Below are 19,581 nucleotides of genomic sequence, written 5' to 3'. Positions count from 1 at the left end.
CTTGCGACCGGCATTTGAAACGAAGGAGGTCTTGCGGGACCAAGCCTTTAAACCCATGGGGTCTGAGGATAACTTTGGGTAGTGTCAGAATTGAACTGAATTGTAGGACACCCAGATGGTGTCCAGAGAATCAGAGAATTGGTTGTTAGTGTTGGAAAATACCCTAGAAATATGCTGCCAATGTAACACTGAAGTTTTCAACATAATGTCTGAGTCAGTTTACACATGCTTTAATATTAGAGAAGAAATGTTCTTGTAAGAGACAAAAGAAAAATCACAATTCTGCACAAAAGAATTTTATTTAGTGGTCAGATCCTGATGAATAATGCCAGTCATTGCTTGATTCTGTTAAAATGCGCTTTTAGATATACTCTTAAGAAAGTGTACGGTGCATCACCGAAAGCTATTGAATTTGGATTGTGTAGAGTAAAAGAAAACTTCATAAATCTTTGTTCTCTGATAAAATTTTTAAAATACAAAAATGAAAAAAAATCCCCAAAAGCAGTATTCAAAAATAATAAATGTCATCTTGGACTATTTACAGTAAGATGACTTTCTAATAGAACACTCTCTGCTTGTCTCTTTTTCTCACATTTTACTTGTCCCTTAGAGGTGTTCTGCCTCCTCCATCTAACCCTTACTCGTGACTTCTTCCATTCCCGTCTTGCATGAAACGGTCATCTTCTATTCTCTCACACAACTTTGAGTCTTTCTCTGATACTCCTTTTTCCTACTGTAAATTACCAGTAATTCTATTCAACAGATGTTTGTTGAGCACCTAATATGTGCCAGGCACTGTGCTAAGAGGTGGGGATAAATACAGAGATGAAAAGTCATTGAACTCCCTCCTCAAGAAGCTCAGAGTTTGGGTTGGATTAAAAAAACATTTTTCACATTATATTCCATGAAATTCCAAGCCCCTATGAAGTAAGTTTGGGGATTTCTTGAAACAAAGTGCACTCACGGAGGGTCTATCAGCTTGGCCCACTCCAATGCATTTTGATTTAGAATTCTGCCCTTTTTTATGAAGCACAGCCTCTAAAGCCCAGGAATAGAGTTTGAGTTCTAAACTCTTCGCAGGTGGGAACTACATGATGGGTTGTAGGGGACGAACTGAACCAATTTGTTTTTGGGGGAGGGTAACCTTTTAATTGGCTTCTACAAATTCTGAGTATGAAAAGCCCTTAACCCCCCGCCCCCCAAAATACTAAATTTGAGCAATAGATACATATTAAGAAACTCCTCCCTGATTTGGATTTACAACACGATCCTCTGAAACTCCTCTCTTTTACAAATGTCCAGCAGGAGCTCTTTTTATTACCTCCACACATATTTCTTTGTGCTTTTCTGTGAACATTTTCTTAGCTTCAAACATAAAAGCAGCAAATTAAGCCTGCAGGTGACCTTTCTTTTTTTTTTCTTTTATCATGTTGAACCCCAAACAAGCTCAGTTCTTGCGTTTGGCCTACATCTTCTCTGTCCACGAGGCCTCAAGAGAACCATGGTAGTTACTTAAAAAAAAAGAACAAAGAAAACAAAGCAAACTATGAAATAGAAAATAAAAACTGAACATAGCATACTATGGAAGCAAAACTGAAACCACACCCTCGCTGCCCCCATCTCTCCATGCCTGGCAGACCATGGCCCTACAAATATTCACATTTGGAAATATTTTCTCAGTCACAGTAAAGTCCACATCGTGGTGATGGGCTTCCCCCACACAGCTCGTAGCGTATTCCTTTTGTCGAACCTGCTCAGCCAACCACTGAACGATGATGAAGGGAGTTTTTGTGGGAAAGTTCTATCCTTGATCCAACATCATCCACAGGTTACACGGGGTCACATCTCTGTACAGTTTCCATCCAACCAAATGATACTCTGTCCATTCAAGAGCCCTAGTGCCAGATTCACAATGTCCTCATGTGCTAGTTCCAAGCCCTCTGGATCTGAAGGCAACTTTGGGAGTTGGCGTTATTCCCATGTTACAGTTGGCCTGCCCAAGGTAGGGTGATCAGGATGTCTGGAATATGTGAAGACGACAAGAAGAGCAGGGGGTGTTGGGAGAGAGGGGAAAAGAGAGGTGATCATGCCCAAGCTTCTTGCTCTGTCGTGCATTATATTTTCAGTGTTAACAGCGTGTATTTCGACACATAGGGCTTGTGCTTTTTCGTTAAATAACTCGCCCTGAAACGCTCGCTTGGCAAACGTGGCCATGAATGTGTGTGTGTGTGTGTGTGTGTGTGTGTGTGTGTGTGTGTGTGTGCGTGTGCACGTGCCTGTGTTTACGATGTGTCATGATGCTGTGTGTCAAGTCCTTGGGTGTGCCTCAGCCCCTCCCCTGCTGCTACACCCACCTCACCAGCAAGGAAAAACTGATGGGTTACACCTGGTCGGTTTGATATTCAGAAGCTTCAGACAGGCTTTCTGAGAAGCTTAGGAAAGTCTCCTGGTGTTCGGAACAGACGATCTCGTAACGATAATGCCGGAACTCCACAGCAAAGGTGCCAAAATAAGACAGGAAGCACATGACCAGGCCCCACTGGACCCTGGCTGCGTAGAGGTGGATGCCCTGGGCCATGAGGATGAAGTCTGGGGGGAAGTAGTCAAGGCAAGTTCCTCCATCGGCCACATTAAGACGGGGCTGTTTTCTGGGCAGAGACAGGTTACAGGAAAAGCCTGGCTCCCCCCCCTGACCAGCGGAAGAGCGTCACGGAGTCAGCTGAACACCATCTACATAAATAACACAAGGTAACATTACTGAGCCCTTACTTTGTGCCGGACATGCTTCTAGGTGCTTTCATGGAAAACCTAACTTACTCATCACAACATCCTGTTATCAGCAGTTCGTTTAAAATAGGGAAACGGAGGCCAAATGGGTAACACGGGTATTAACTGGTGGAAGTGGGATTCAAACACAAGCACTCTGACTCCCTGGCCATGCATTCGACCGCTGTACTCTACGGCTGCCTAATAAACTGTGAGACTAGCTAAAGAATTACAATTCCAAAGTAACTAGTTGGCCAGGAAAATAACGCTGTATTTTTAAAAGACACTGCAAATGACGATGGAACAATGCGAACGTATCAAATATCTAACTACCTCCATATAAGCTGTGTTTGTCTCTGCAGTGCTACTAATAAGATCTAAGTGGCCCCTCTTCTTCTCTCTAGTTTTCACTATTGCCTTTCAGACAATATTCTATAGGCTGGTTTCATTCCCGGTGTTGCGTTTAAACTTGTGCCCAAATGAAAGCAGGCAATTAAAAAACCAAAGAACAGACGAGACGTCTATGCCTGAATATACACAGAGTGTATGTATGTGTACACAGACACACACACACACACACACATCAGTATATATGAAGGTAGGAGCTGGGGAGGAGAAAGCTTCATAACGTTCTATAGTGAAAAGCTAAGAGGCCAAGGACTGAATAAAGTTATTTAGAAAAATCAGAAATGCTCCCTTAGAATTAGTTCTACCTTCAGAACTTAGCCTTAAAGGGAAATTTTCAGAGAGTGAAAAAGTCCGTGACAACTACTTCAGCCAAACTTCGCTCTCCTGACTAGGCCTGGATTCATTCACCTGGGAACCACGAAATGGTTCCAAGTCTTCGGAAATATCATGGATCAGAATTGTTTGGTATAAGCTCAAAACTCAGAATGATTTAAAATCTGTACATACTCTTCTGACTGAGGCTTCAAAATGTTGCCAAAGCAATATTAACTTATAGGGGAGGGATACATCTTCAAATCTCGCACTGGCAGAATTCTGACCCGTTTACTCATAAAATATTTTATCAGGTTGCTAGTAATAAGCAAGTTTTTTGGCTTGAATTTCAAGTCCTTAAATGTTCTCAATCTAATGTGACTTAAGAAAACCGCTAAAATGACTGAATGGCAGTTTGTGAGGGAAGAAGAAATAAATGGCTCCAAATAGTCCACTAACGAACGTCTCTGAGCGCTAAATGTTTTCGTATTTTAAAGCCACTCTAAGGAGGGATGGCATAGTGGTTAAGAGTATAAGAACTGAGCCTGAGTTTAGAACAAATCGACACATACCATGTGTGATCTTGGGTAAATAACCTCCGTTTTTCACTATTCTTACTTGTTAAGTGAGGATTCAAAGGGTTGACACATTTAAAGTGCTTAGAATACTGCCTAGCACATCATCAGGACCCAATAAATATTGGCTATTACATTGATGATTGTAACTGTGTTAGTTATACCATTTGCCGTCTAGGAACTCCCTTCTCCAGTTTCCAGAAGACCTAATGGAGTGAACACTTAGGACTGAGTGACTGATCTGATTGGTGGGCTCGTTCCTGGCTGACTTCCACTGGGCCCTGCTACACTAGGTGGGGTCACTGTGCTCTACCCTAGACCAGGCCCTCTGCGATCTGTTTGGGCTTCAGCTGAGTGTAATGCTCTCCTCCGCCTTTCCCTGATTTCTCTGCTTCTTACTGGGTGGATAGATTGAATTCCAGGCTGTGAGATAGGAGGCCTGCACGATTTTCCTTTCCAAGTTTACTAGGAATGAAGGCTGATTTCTCCACCCCCATCTGGCTCCTTGTGACTGTTCTCCATTGGTTCAAACTCCGAGGGAGGAAGGGAAATAAATAGCACCTCAAAATTATTTGTTTAGGACAACAGTACATGCAGTGGTAATCTAGTTCTTGAATTTCTTTTCCAGAAAAGCTTACTTGCTTTCCTGAAAGATATAAATGTATTTTTGTCCCTAGAAATTCATTTTAGAGTTAATAGATTAAATAAAATAACAGAGCCACTAATAAAGTCGCAAATGAAAAGAATTTTTCAAGATGGAAGGAAAAAAACCCCACAATTCTCTTTTGGTTATGCATTCTGTGTTTTTCACAAAAGGAAACTTTACATCAAAAGGAGAATGCATGGCACCATTCCTACAGATTGAAACAGTTTTGAGAAGGCAGAGCTTGTTTTATCTTTAGTTCTCCATCTCCTCTTTGGCATGAAAAATAGGTCTGAAAGTTTTCGTTTTTATACCCATGTATTTTTCTTTTTTGTCTAATATTCTGAGTTGATACGACAGTATATCCTAACCAAGTGAGAATGGCAATCTTCTCATCTTCTACATGGACAACTTATCTGTGTTTTAATCTCACTGGAAAAGAACGTTTTCACATTCAAAGGATACAGAGGACCACGCAGAGAGTGACAGATGCTGAGAGAATAACTCGTGGAATTCCAACTTTCCGTCCTTCATTCTTGATGTTTACTTTGAGTGTCAATGCAGCCTGGATCCAGCAGGCCAACGTACCAAATCCAAAAGTCAAGGAAGTTCCAACATTATGGATTTCTTCATCATTTGTGAGCTAAGGGATGAACAGATAATGACCTGTGGAGGTCCATTTAGAAAATACATACAAGCCAATGGAATACGTGAAGGAGAAAAAAATAGGTAAAGAGATGTCCCAATAATGGGATGATAGGTTGTAGAAAGAGTAGAATCCTTCATCTCCACTGGCTCTTTGTGTCTATTCTCTATTGGTTCCAACTCTGAGGGGAAGTAGAGAAATGAATAGTATGCCCACACCTCAAAACGTTTGGAAGAACCATACAGGCAGTGGTAATTTATTCTTTGAATTTATTTTCCAGAAAAGTTTTGTAGAAAAGTAAAAGAAAAAAGCAGGAGAGTTACACTAAAAAGAGAAATGTCAAAGTTTCTACAGACATAAATGCCAAACTCTGTTTTCTAGACTAAGAAATGAGACCAGAATCCGGCTGTGTATTTACTGATTGAGGATGGCCAATTCTAAGCAGGTCAAGATTTCACTGGCCTGGACAACTAATAACACTTGAGCTGTTCTTTACTCTTACAAAACTGGCCAGTGTATGTAATGCAGCCAATTCATTGTTAATGGGCTTTTGTTTTGTTTTCCTATTATAATAAGAAAACTGCACTTATGAGCTTTTGCCATATCTGGAGACCCATTAAAGGGCAACAGTGTTTGAAGATTCCTGGTCAAGGCTTTTATACAGTTAATAGGTTAAAGGAGACCCATCTGGGTTATTTCAATTGGGGGTTAGAGATGTAAACTGCCCAAATCATTACCCACTGATTTAAAAAATATATCTGTCACTTAAAACACCTTTATTAATTGCATATATTTTTAACTACACATATAGTACCCCACATATATAGGAAACATACAGGAAATAAAATCTACTGTTGAAGAGATGGCTTTAAAAACATGGTGAAAATATCCTTTTGAATCGCCATTGCCTTCAGGTGTTTTATTGTTTAGCGTTGCTATGAATAATGGTTGTATCAAATCAATATTACTTTCCCTTTACAATTTTTTTCTATTGTTTTGGCTGTAGGACTTTTTTCTTCTTTGAAGAAGCCATTTTCCCCCCTCACAGTTCAAAACACATATTTTTGAAACATTTTATTTTATTGTTATTTATTTATTTTTTGGCTGCGCAGCATGTGGGATCTTAGTTCCCTGACCAGGGATCGAACCCACACCCCCTGCATTGGAAGCGTGGAGTCTAAACAACTGGACCGCCAGGGAACTCTTGAAACACTTTAAGTAATGATTCCCCAAATCAAATTTTACTTCTAGGAAACTGGTTTTCCATGCCCTACATAGTCTGTTCATTTATTTTTTAATTCTAATTTTAAAAATAGATGATACAGTTACATGGGTCAAACTTTAAAAAATTGTAAAAAGAGTATAGATTGAAAAGTCTGTCTCTTATCTCATATACTAGCCACCTGGTTTCTCCACAGGCAACTAATGTGTTATTTGTTTCCTGTGTAATCTCTGTAGATATTCCAGAAAATGTTCTTCATATATAGCGTCATCATTTACAGTTTTGAATATCTGTGGTTCACCCAAACAACGCAATCACTGGGATTCTTTGGGGAACTTTAGTGAAAAACAAAATGTCTACTCAGTAACTTCCATCTAAGACCTGGTTGAGAGCAATGATAGCATTTTACAACATGCCGGCCCCTGTAGCACAGATGGATAAGTGGAGGAAAGACTACCACCGAAATCTCAATAAAAAATGCTCTGTGCCCTAACATTTTGGAGCTTAACAGATAAACTCTCAAATATTCTCCTGATAATTCATCGTCCTAGCCAATATGTTCTAAGAATGCAGCTTTCTCATTATCTAGGTTGATATGGAATGAGATCTAGAATAGTTAGAGGAATTGGTGGGATTGCCTGCCTATCTGTCAGACAACCCATTACGTAAAAAATACTTATTGAGGGCTTCCCTGGTGGTGCAGTGGTTAAGAATCCATCTGCCAATGCAGGGGACACAGGTTCAAGCCCTGGTCTGGGAAGATCCCACATGCTGCAGGGCAACTAAGCCCGCGTGCCACAACTACTGAGCCCGCGAGCCACAACTACTGAAGCCCGCGCACCTAGAGCCCGTGCTCTGCAACAAGAGATGACACCGCAATGAGAAGCCCGTGCACCACAACAAAGAATAGCCCCTACTCGCCGCAACTAGAGAAAGCCCGCGCGCAGCAACGAAGACCCAATGCAGCCACAAAAATAAAAACAAATAAATAAATTTATTTATTTATTTAAAAAAATACTTATTGAGTTGCTACTGTGTGCCAGGGGACGTCTTGGGGAATGAGTTATCCTAATTTAATGAATTATCAGCACTGAGGGTCAAGGACGAGAGACAGTCTTAGAAAATCCACTACCATATTTTCAGTAAGAACATTCCTAAACACTCACTAGAATGCTGAGTGTCTGGAATGCCTGCACCATTTGGATTTCACTCAGCAGACGGGGGAGAAGTGTCAGGATCGGTGTTTGACTGCAAGGAGGAAGTTTCTAGCAGCAGTATATCGCAGAGGCCGGAGGAAGCTGGGGAGGGCATGGAGGCAGGGAAAACAGAAAGCCACTGTAACTGGGCAGGGTCTCCATGTCTATTTTACAAATGAAGTCATTTAGGTCAAGAGTTGTGTGAGGGTATTGGCAAGGGAAATTATGCTTAAGTGACCTTGGGCTTCTACATCTCTGGGAAGAAGAGTTAGGGTTAGTACCTCTTTATACAAGTCACACGTGTTCTAGAGAAATTCTGGGTTTTCAAACTGACCCCCATGTGAGCTTGCTCATCTAAAATGCAAAGTTTCATCCAATAAGGATGTTCAATGTTTAATTACAGAAAGGCACTGATCCTATTAATTTTCTAGAAAGGTACATTAGGATACAATTTGTTATGAAAAAAAGTATACAGCGGTTTGAAAGCCCTATTTTAGTAGATACGTTTCCCAATAGCTGTGCTGTATTTCCAATGCATAGGGAGGAGTTTCTTACGTTTAATTCGCACTTACGTAGGCGAGGCTCAAAGAACAGATGGGCTGACTGCTGGAGAAACTGTGCATATCAGGAACCACTGTTAGCATTTTTTTAAAGATTCATGGAGAATTCTATGGGCCACGTAGTGACTATACCTCAGTGGCTGGGATCATCATATAGGTGAAGTGTGAGATGGAGGTGAAAAAGGCCAAATGAAGTACCTGAAAATTACCAAGTAAGGTCATTCCGAAGGAAGCCAGACAGAGCGCCACCAATCCACTAATATTCAGCCACGGATTTAAAACCTTTGGTTTCAGTTGTATGAAGCGCAGAACAGCTACCACCAGAGCTGGGAATAAAACAAAATGTTATAATTGAAAAAGTTAAATCACACAGTCAGACTAGGAAGCAGCGTTCTAAAGCCACAATGTGCAGAAGTAAACTTTTTGCCACAGTACACCTTTAAATCTCTCTAACGACAGATGCATTTTTAAAAGAAGTTTTCCATGTGATGTTTCTGATTACTGAGATGTTTTATTCTAGCTAACCTGGGGAAAGCAGAGAGGAATTGAAGCAGCGTGCTATATGTTATTTGGGTGACGCAAGACGATAGACTGGTAACAACTAGTGTTGTTCTCAGAGTTTTCAAAGACAAGGTCAGCACAAGACAGACTGGCTTAGGAGGACATCACAGAGGCTTGGCACGCAACAGATCAGACACAGAGAGACAGCCCGTGGCACGGGAATTCACTGATTCAATCAGCCTTTAGTTTAGAACCGTGTTAGAAACAGATAGGGCAAGAAAACACGGGGAAGAAGACAAGGTTACCAATCTAGACAAACCTGCGGGTCCCTGTGCCAGAAATCATGCCCGGGGATAGGAAGGAAGATAAAGGCACATGTACAAATCCCTTTATTACTGGTTTATTCCCTCTCCCTTCTGATTCTACCTGCGGGTGTTCATTGTCAAAGGACAAAGGCAGCTCATTCAAATTAGAGCAGTTACAGCTATCAAATCATGGAATCTGTATTTTAACATAGCAGATTTGGGGGTTTGGTATGTACTGAAAATCATATGGATTATATTAAGAAAGCTCAATTCTTCCAAATGATGTTAATTACTTATTTTAAAATCCCACTCTTTTGAATCAAATTGTCATCGGAGAATCTGCAGAGAGAAAAAGGAAGTTACTTAGATTTCAAATCTGACTTCTAATAGTAACCTTGAGGCCAGTCCATACTCAAGTCACTAATCTAAGAATCCCCTTTTATTAATTGCTTAGTGCAGGGATATTTTCATATTTATACAAAAAGCTGGGAGAGGTCAGTCTACAAATGATTTTTAAAAAGCACTTGCAATTAATATGTTATATCTAGTATAAAGAAATGCATTACTACTTCCTAAGGCAATTTATTTTGACATTAAGGTTTAGCAGGGAAGACAATTAAGAATTCAAGAATTATCCTATTTATACAGCAATTAGTAGGTAATTATTTGCTATAAGTCTGCCTTGATTTCAGGCCATTATTAGTAGCCGTTAACAAAGAAACCCATTCACAAGTTTGCATTTCCCAAGTATGACGAATTTCATAGTTTCAAGCTACAAAGTTAGTTCGGTGAGTTGACTTTCAGTTCCAAGTACTTCTGGTCAAAGAGTGGTATACAACTTGGTTAATAGTTGGATTTTGGAAACAAAATAGAAATAAACTGCAATCTATGAAATCTTAAGTTGTCTGGATCTGATTTAGCTTTCAGTATATTTATGTTAAAGCTAATGCCCATGATTCATCATCAAATTAATAGATTATACTTGAGTTGATAATAGTTATTTTTTTTAACATCTTTATTGGAGTATAATTGCTTTACAGTGGTGTGTTACTTTCTTCTTTATAACAAAGTGAATCAGCTAAACATATACATATATCTCCATATCTCCTCCCTCTTGCATCTCCCTCCCACCTTCCCTATCTCACCCCTCTAGGTGGTCACAAAGCACCGAGCTGATCTCCCTGTGCTATGCGGCTGCTTCCCACTAGCTATTTTACATTTGGTAGTATATATAAGTCCATGCCACTCTCTCACTTTGTCCCAGCTTACTCTTCCCTGCCCCCCCCGACCGTGTCGTCAAGTCCATTCCCTACATCTGCGTCTTTATTCCTGTCCTGCCCCTAGGTTCTTCAGAACCATTTTTTTGACAATAGTTTTTCAACCTAATGGTTTGAGGGATCCAGTTAGGAGTTATCATATTATCAGAAGTCTATTAATGTTGACAATAACTATCCTAGAGGATGAAAAAATAAGCACAATTTCTAATACTTTTGGGGATACGAATAGGAGGAAGAAGTGGGGAGAAGAGAAATTCAACATAAGCGCCCTGACACAAAGTGATCTTCAGATAAAGAAGCCATTAGATTTAGACCAGAAATTTCCCCACAAGGCACCAGGGGAGACATTTGCTAATTAATTGTGTGTGGATATTAGGACATAATGACAGAATACCAAGGCAGCACATTTAATTTCTTTTAAAAATGGCTAGTGGAGAGTATGACTCTGGGAACTTTCTGGTTGTCACCCAGTTTGGAGGGCTAGGATGGTGCTGGAACTCTGGCCGAAGCCCTAACCCACTGCCAAAGCAGACACCGAAATGGCTGTTCACGTTGACCATCAGGTAGTTTGTGCCACTCTACCCAAAGGGACACAGTCAGTGCCACTGTCTGTGTTACTCATTTCTCGCCAGTGAACTCTGGACGTGTACCAGTCTCCTGGCTCCAGCATTGCTAGCCTTCTCATTTGTAATACGGATGGTAAATCACTTCATCAAGAACAGATGATGACATTAAGCAGGAAACAGAAACCCCCCTGAAGACAGGAACCAACCCAACATTCCCAACTTCCAGAACTGCATTCCAAACACCACACTTGGCCCTTTTAGCCTATTAACTCCATGATTAATCAGCTGAGGCTAGGCCTACTTTCTTTCCAAAATAGGGTCTAGTTGAAATTTTACGGTTGTGGAAATAATAAAGCTTCCGATCCATTAACAGTTTTATTAACAGGTTTAAATACAGACAGATTCAGACTATCTGTTATGAAGTCCATTTACAACCAAGTAATGATTTAATTATACCTTATTGAAAAAGTTTTCTTGGGCAGTAGGGCAATTTCAAAGCCATCTGTATATACGTCAACCAATTTTTACCACATTAACGTTCTGCTCAATAGATATATTTTTGTTTCATTTAAAAATTTAAAATTTTACTTACAGTTTTAGAAAAGATTTTTAAAACCCACCCTTTTGCTGCTTTTGATATTTCCAGCAGTCCTTTGCTATACAAGTGTCCCTTATTTATCTGTCTGTTAAAAAATGTAAATATTAGAGTAATTCCTTATTTTCTTTGTTAAATTCTTCTATTTTGAAGCTGATCGAGTTTTTAAAGTTCAAACTCAAAATAGCAGCTCTTCACTGCAGTTCTAGACTGGTGTCTGGCCAAATTCTTTTTCATTTTGTTTAGTTTTACTGTTTATGCATCAATAATTCTTATTTATGACAGCAGTAGAACATGACAATCGATATGTTTTGGCTGAAGGAGGGAAAGACGCCGCTATTAGGTAACCAAAATTATTCAGCTATTAGTTTATCCTCACAACCTCTCCAGGGCAGAATTTGTCTTGGTCTCCAAAGAAGACATACAGATGGCTGAGGCACGTGAAAAGCTGCTCAACATCATTAATTATTAGAGAAGTGCAAATCAAAACTACAATGAGGTATCACCTCACACCGGTCAGAATGGGCATCATCAGAAAATCTACAAACAACAAATGCTGGAGAGGGTGTGGAGAAAAGGGAATCCTCTTGCAGTGTTGGTGGGAATGTAAATTGATACAGCCTCTATGGAGAACAGTATGGAGGTTCCTTAAAAAACTAAAGACAGAATTACCATATGACCCAGCAATCCCACTACTGGGCATATACCCTGAGAAAACCATAATTCAAAAAGACACATGCACCCCAATGTGCATTGCAGCACTATTTACAATGGCCAGGTCATGGAAGCAACCTAAATGCCCATCGACAGATGAATGGATAAAGAAGATGTGGTACATGTATACAATGGAATAGTACTCAGCCATAAAAAGAAACAAAATTGGGTCATTTGTAGAGATGTGGATAGATCCGGAGACTGTCATACAGAGTGAAGTAAGTCAGAAAGAGAAAAACAAATATCGTATATTAACGCATACATGTGGAATCTGGAAAAATGGTACAGATGAACCAGTTTGCAAGGCAGAAATAGAGACACAGATGTAGAGAACAAACGTATGGACACCAAGGGGGGATGGTGGGGGAGGGGTGGTGGTGGTGTGATGAATTGGGAGATTGGGGTTGACATGTATACACTGATGTGTATAAAATGGATGACTAATAAGAACCTGCTGTATAAAAAGAAATAAAACAAATAAATAAATAAAATTTAGGAAGTAAAAAAAAAAAGAAATTACCCAGCCCATAAAAACTAACCACCCTGTAACCTGGGGCCTTTTGACTTCTGAGCTGGCCCACACTGTCTGTGGAGGGTGTTCCTCTCTAAATAAATCCACTTCTTATCTAAAAAAAAAAAGAATTTTGTCTTAGGTCTTTACACCCCACCCCCCAGGAGAAACGAAAGTGTGGATTCAGGACAAAAAGCATAACTAATTCTATACGGAAATCACTGAGCATTTGATCTTTGATTAGTCCATCAAAAAGATATAAGATCTTTGCTAACTGATTTTAATAAATGTTACACCAACTCATTTGTAGGTTGTAAATTATAATCTATACAGCTGCCAACAAGCAGTGATTTATAGGTGGTCTATGTTGTTGCTTATAGTCAGTGATGTCGCCTAAGGTAACAGCCTGAGGTCTAAGAGGGGTAGGCCTGGGGAGACAAAAGCAACCACAGTTTAGAGCAAGAATCATTAGTAAACTGATTCTTTTTCATTCCCAGATAAATAATTGTTGGTTCACTCCCACTGAGCACTAATCTTAATCAGTTCTGTGTCTACCAGATGGCACTAAAAATGATGAAAGATAATAAAGTATAAATATTGGATGCTGTAATACCTTAGAGCAAAAGCTAGTAAAAACTTAATTGCTTCTTGGTGGAGCAGGGGAGGACTGGAGAGTCAGATGATGACGAATGTCATCTGCAAGAGGGGAACTTGTTTTCATGACTGTGTTTTTGGAAATGCTTTTATAATGAGTTAATCATCAACTTTATAACTGGATAAATTTGTGAGCTGTGCAAACTGGCATATTTTAGATTTTACACTAAAGACTATTGGGACATATCAATTTGTCTTAAGAATATAAAGGATAATATATTGTTTCCAACATGTTCATTGGTTTCTTTAAAGCCCAGTGGAAGACAGACAGCCTGTGACAGCTTCCTCATAAAGGCAGTCTCCTGTGTATCATGATTAGAAGAGGTAGTATTTGCAAAGCACTTAGCATTATGCCTGGAATATTAAGTGACTGTCATTAATTATTGTTATTATTGTGCTCCGTGGGGATGATCATATGAGTCTGTACCAACCTGCAGGCCTATGTGGTGTGATTGCAGAGGGGCTGGGAAGGGTCCCTGACCCTGCAAGTACAGATTCACCCTTGGGACTTTGTGTTCTATTAAATGCAAATATCTCCTTAGAGGTCATTTATGCCTTAGCATGAATATGTTTATTAGAGCTCTTCAGAAGAGTAGTGTCAAGACTAGGAAAAAAGAGTGAGTCTACAGCTCCTGGCAACTTTGAGGCTAAAGGCAGTGAGGACAAAACCGGACCCACTAGCACTTCCCCTGGTGCCTCACAGGGAACATTCTCCATGTTTCTCACATTATCAGCCTTCTGAACCAACTAAGATTCTGCCTGTGTTGCATGTTGGACCAACTGTCTCCCTTGATTTTCCAGGGATTTCTACAGGTCTTCCCTTTTCCTACAGCAAACATTAAAAAGGAACATGTAAGAGTGAATAGAAATTTCTTTGTGGGGCGTTTATAAATAGATGAAATAACAGGGCACCTCTCTGGGGGACAGGTGCCAATACTCCCTCGGTAATAATATCATCATTCTCTCTTACTTGGAGTGAAAGTCTCACCATGCAAAAGAACCACTTCTAGAAAACCACCGTTGAAAAATTTAGCTGTCACTGGCCGACCCAACAATATGCCAGTGGTGGTAGCTGGTTGACCCTTTGAAAGACACCAAGGAGTCCTGGCCTGGAGGAGATGGGCTATAAGGTCAATTTGGAGGAAGACAGAGAGCATGGCTGGTTCCCACGATCCCCAGGGAACAGTACAAAGGGGACAGAATATTAAATGAGGGCCTTGGTCCCTAAAGGAAAAGTGGGGAATTGGGGCCAGACATGAGTACAAAAGGTTTCTTTCTTTCTTTTTTTAACCTATGTTTCCATTTGCCAGCTTGATATGTGTATAGGCGCAGGGGAGAGCATCACCCTAATGTTAAGGTTGACCTTCAGATTTAAAGACAGTATCTACACACATCAATATTTATCACAGAGCCTAAGCATTTTTTCGTCCTTGCCAGTGAAGGGAAAAATAAGGCATTCTTTTTAAAGCACAATATTACATTCTCATGCAGGATTTTATGGCCCATGAAATATATTATTTCATGCAGCAAAAGAAATAAAGTCAAGAATTGGCTGAAATGATTAAAGATGGTAAAGGGAAAAGAAAACATAAGGTAAGCAGGTGAATGTAAAAGGATTTATGAGAAAAAAAGACCTTCAAAACAAAAAGCCCTCTTCAGCATATTGACATGATATGATACCGAATTATCAACTAAGCCCACCATGCTTTTGATATGGGTTTGGAAGAATTTAAAATAAAAAAGAAACATACCAAAGCACATAAAGCATTCTTTATGCTCTTCTTACCTAGGAATGCTGCCATGTTCATAACTTGACTAAACACACAGCTTGCAGGAGGTTCATCACCTGCAATACTTGAAAAACAGAAAGTGTTTTATTATTACTATAGTAAAATCGATAACTCTCTGCCATTGACTGAATGTCTGTGTCCCCTAAAAATTCATATGCTGAAATCCTAACCCCCAATGTGATGGCATTAGGAGGTGGGGCTTTTGGGAGGTGATTAGATCATGAGGGTGGAGCCCTGGTGAATGGGATTAGTGCCCTTATAAAAGGGACCCTAGAGAGCTCTCTTGCCCTCTTTCTGCCATGTGAGGACACAATGAGAGGATGGCAGTCTGCAACCTGGAAGAAGGCTCTCATCAGAACCTGACCATGCTGGCACCCTGATCTTGGACTTCCAGCCTCTAGAGATGTGAGAAATAAGTTTCTCACGTTTAGAAGCCACCCAGTCTATGCTACTTTGTCCTAGTAGCCAGAACTAATACACCCTAAATTTTCCTAAGATCCAACAGATCAGAAGAGAATTATCAAGTTACCTTATATATGGTGCATGCTTCACACCAGGTTTCCTGGATAACAAAAGAAAACCCAGAAGCTCAGGTTAAAGCATGGTCACTTGTGCATAGTTTAACTTCATCAGTGGCAAAGTTTTTGTTAAATCTACTGATGAACAAAGAATTACCCAGAGATAAATTTTACCTTTCAGCTGAGTTTAATGGGAAAATTTTGTCATCTTCCACAGCTATAAAGTATCTATGAAGAAAAAACAAAAAAATGTATAAAACAAAGTAATGTGAAAAAAACCCAAGAATCATTTGTTTCCCAGTTTTATTGGACTAACCACATTAAATCATATTCATTTTTTTCTAACTGGGAAAATGTTGTTTTACTACAATGCTTTACCTATAGCTCACCTAGCCCTCTGAACCGTAAATGTCATTAATAGTATTTCTTTAATTTTCAAAAGAAAATTAATGGCAATTAATTAATGGTAATCATTATAATCTGGAAACTGGGAAACAAAGAAATAAGACTATACAACTTTGGGCAAACTAAAATTAGGATTCAAAGTTTTTAATTTCTCAGGAATACGTGTCCACCTTTCTTAATGAACTGCAAGGAAATAAAATAATTTTCTAGAAGTAAACAGTACTTGAAATAAGCAAGTGTGGGAATGTTTTGTGATAAGCAAAACTTCTAATGTAACGATACCCATTTTATAAACGTACCAGACCCAGTCACACACACCAAAAAACTGGACTATGAACGGGGCTGTGAATGGAATCTTTATAGCATGTTAGTGTCAAATTAGCAAATCTTGAAAATAATGAGTCCACACCACCAGTATTCTTCACCATCTGCTTTGCATAATTTATTTCTTGCTCTTATTATTTACTTAGGGTGAAACAAGAAGGGAAGAGAAATGGGGAATTTAGCATGATTGAACTAGTAAACGTTATGTTAAAGTATTTACAAATACATTCATATGAATATGAACAGTTGTCCCTCTGTATCTGTGGGGGATTGGTCCCAGGACCAGCAGTGGACACCAGATTCTGTGGATAATCAAGTCCCATAGTCAGCTCCACATCCAAGGGTCCATAACCTCAAACTCAACCAACCATGGACCATATAGTACTGTAGTATTTATTGAAAAAAAATCCACATATAAGTGGGCCCTCGCAGTTCAAACTCCTGTTGTTCAAGGGTCAACTGTAACCTACGCACATCCTCCTGTATACTTTCATCTCTAAGTTATTTATGATACCTAATAAAATATAAATAGTTGTAAATACAATGTAAATGCTATGTAAATAGTTGCCAGTGAGCAGCAAATTCAAGTTTTGCCTTTTGGAACTTCCTGGAATTTTTTTTTTTCCCGAATAATTTTGATCTGCAGTTGGTTGACTGCAAGGATGTGCAGTCTGCAGACACAAAGGGGCAACCATACTATCAACACTTGACATTTTTATCTACATTGCACCTGAGTCCTTAAATAAGAGAATACTCACACTATCCACAATCCAGCTGATGTAAACAAGGTAAATACAAGGGGTAAAAACATCCATATGCTGCATTTCTTCCCATCCATGCCTGTACCCCTGAAATAAAGTGAACAGGTGTTAATAACCAAGGCAAAAATTGACCTCACTCTTTCAAGATGGAATGGAAGTTTACTTTAATCTAAAACAGTGTATTTTATGAATCCGTGTTTCAAATCAGTGTCATTACTGTTACCTACACAGGTAGGAAATCCCTTGAGGAAGCAACATGGAAGACTGTTTTCTATCATTAGTTTAAATATTCCAGAGTTTTAGTTGAGAACTGATGGAAAATTTCTCCTAAAGACGTGTATCATTATACAAGCATCAGTGTATTCAAGAAAAGACCAGAGAGTTTGGTTTAGGACTTTCAGGAGAAAAGCTAGATATCAAAGGCATACTCCAACCTACTTTTAGTGCTATTATTAACATTTACGGATTATGGATCTACGGATCTGGCATGTACCTATGTCTACAGCTTGGCAGACAAGAGTGTGAGAAACAAATGGTTACTAAACAAATTAGCAGCGCAGGAAGAAATGACAAATGCTTTGGAAATCTGAACTTTCCTCATGACATGTTATCGAGCAACAATCTCAGAAGACTCTAAAGACGAATGCTCTAGAAAACAATGTACTGTGTATAACTTTAAATTCGCTCCAACCAACACAATCAAAAAGGATACAGATGTCAGGCATTTTGTATACTATATTTTAAAAGGAAAACATATGAATTAAAAGTTCTCCACAAAAATGAAGTGAAAACCAGAAGCTTCAGAAGTGTCTGTGGAAAGTTATTGGTACAGAACAGAAAGAAACAACTAATCATCACTTTCCTTCTTTGCCCAAAGCCAACAGACAAAATCTATTTGAGACTCTGGATGCCAACAATCTTTAAGGCAAAAGAAAAAACCTGTTTCAAGAAAATAAAGTGCCCTAGTGACTTCCGCAGGTGACCTGAAAGAGAAGGGTAAAGTGATTAAATGGCACCTCTAAGGAAATATCACTGCTCATTATTTGGGGTTTTACAATTAACTGCAAAAAAAGTCGCTTACTGGGTTTGAACCAGCGCTGCCACATTTCTGAGCACCTCTGCGATATCTGCTTTCATGTGCTGAGACTCCCTGGCCCTTCCGAGTGTGGAGAACAGGGAGAGAACACAGCCTTCCCTTCCAGGCTGGTAATCTGCGAGTTCTCAGGAAGGTCTTAGTTCCCAGAACTGACCTACCTGATTAGGTAGATCTTTCAGATCAGGGGACAGACAACTGGACCTAATAATGTGTCCTTGAACAGACATGCTGTAGTGTAAACACCGACTTGGGTAGGGGTGTTAAATAAATTACAGGATCTAGGAGTCGAAACACATTAGAACCACTTTCAATCAATTTAATTCAGTCTAATCCAATCTGATCCAGTTCACAGGTATTGACAATCTACTTGTGCCAGGTACTATACCGGGCGGTGGAAATACTGAGGTCTAATGAGTATAACTCTTTATATGTAATAGTCTATGCAATATATAAAAGCTATTATCTGAGCCAGTGGTGCATGGCTGCCCAGTTTATATGATGTCGAAAATGATGAACATTTTAAACATATACAATATGACTTTTCAGTGTCTATTCATTTATTTATGTCCAGAAAATTGTGGGCTTATAATAGAGCTATCAATAATGCTAACAAAAATAATTCCACCAGTAGCCAAGATGCAGAGGGAGTACAGAAAATAGGGATGTTCACTGAGCATGTAAACCAATTTTTCTGGATCTGCCCCTGAAATAGGGCACTCTGACAAGATGAGTACAGCCAAAAGGGTTCCATTGGAGTAAGAGTTAGGGGACCTAGTTCTCAACTTTCACTTTGCCTGTAACTGACTCCGTAAGCCTGAGCCAGTTACTTAAATCAGCAACACCATTTCCCCATCTTGCCGCATGAAGACTGAATTCTAAGAGAGGGAGAAGGGCATCAAAGACTGAGGCCTCACAGGGTGGTGGTACCTTGGAAGTTAACCCAAGTTCAGCATCTTATATTTTTATAGTAACAGAATGCTCCCATATACCCAGAGTAATCAGCTGCAGAAGAACTCATGCCTATGAACCATTTTCACACTAGGCTGGTGAGTAAATCACAGTGTCAACTTACTGATATACAGTGAAAAACACAACTGCCAAAAGGTTAAATATTCACATGGGCTTCCCTTTTAAGGAACGTCTATATGGAAAATCAAAATTTTGAAGCAGGAAATTAGAGTGAAGAGAGTTAATGAGATAATTCTAAGAGCAAGGCATCAAGCATAATAGCTTTGT

At 39.5% G+C, this 19,581-nt stretch overlaps 1 protein-coding gene across 6 annotated transcripts in view; it reads right to left on the bottom strand.

The window, feature by feature from the left end:
- Positions 1 to 280: 280 nt before the first annotated feature.
- The window catches only part of TMEM150C (transmembrane protein 150C), a 91,390-nt gene continuing 72,089 nt past the window's right edge, over positions 281 to 19,581 (bottom strand). For 4 of the 6 annotated variants that reach the window (XM_082463941.1, XM_082463943.1, XM_082463940.1 and 1 more), the window contains 7 exons: positions 17,247 to 17,336; positions 15,934 to 15,987; positions 15,771 to 15,803; positions 15,238 to 15,305; positions 8,527 to 8,654; positions 5,170 to 5,347; positions 2,260 to 2,589 (listed from right to left, as the gene is read on the bottom strand). In XM_082463941.1, coding sequence (XP_082320067.1) covers positions 2,381 to 2,589; positions 5,170 to 5,347; positions 8,527 to 8,654; positions 15,238 to 15,305; positions 15,771 to 15,803; positions 15,934 to 15,987; positions 17,247 to 17,326 — 750 coding nt within the window. In that variant the 5' untranslated portion in view covers positions 17,327 to 17,336 and the 3' untranslated portion in view covers positions 2,260 to 2,380. The other 2 variants (XM_082463939.1, XM_082463942.1) reach the window with 2 other exon arrangements.

This window comes from Balaenoptera physalus (genome assembly GCF_965194825.1).
Source record: "Balaenoptera physalus genome assembly, chromosome: 5".
NCBI classification, from domain to species: domain Eukaryota; kingdom Metazoa; phylum Chordata; class Mammalia; order Artiodactyla; family Balaenopteridae; genus Balaenoptera; species Balaenoptera physalus.
Note: the sequence above shows the minus strand (reverse complement) of the source record. Positions and strands in the feature narration are given on the sequence as shown.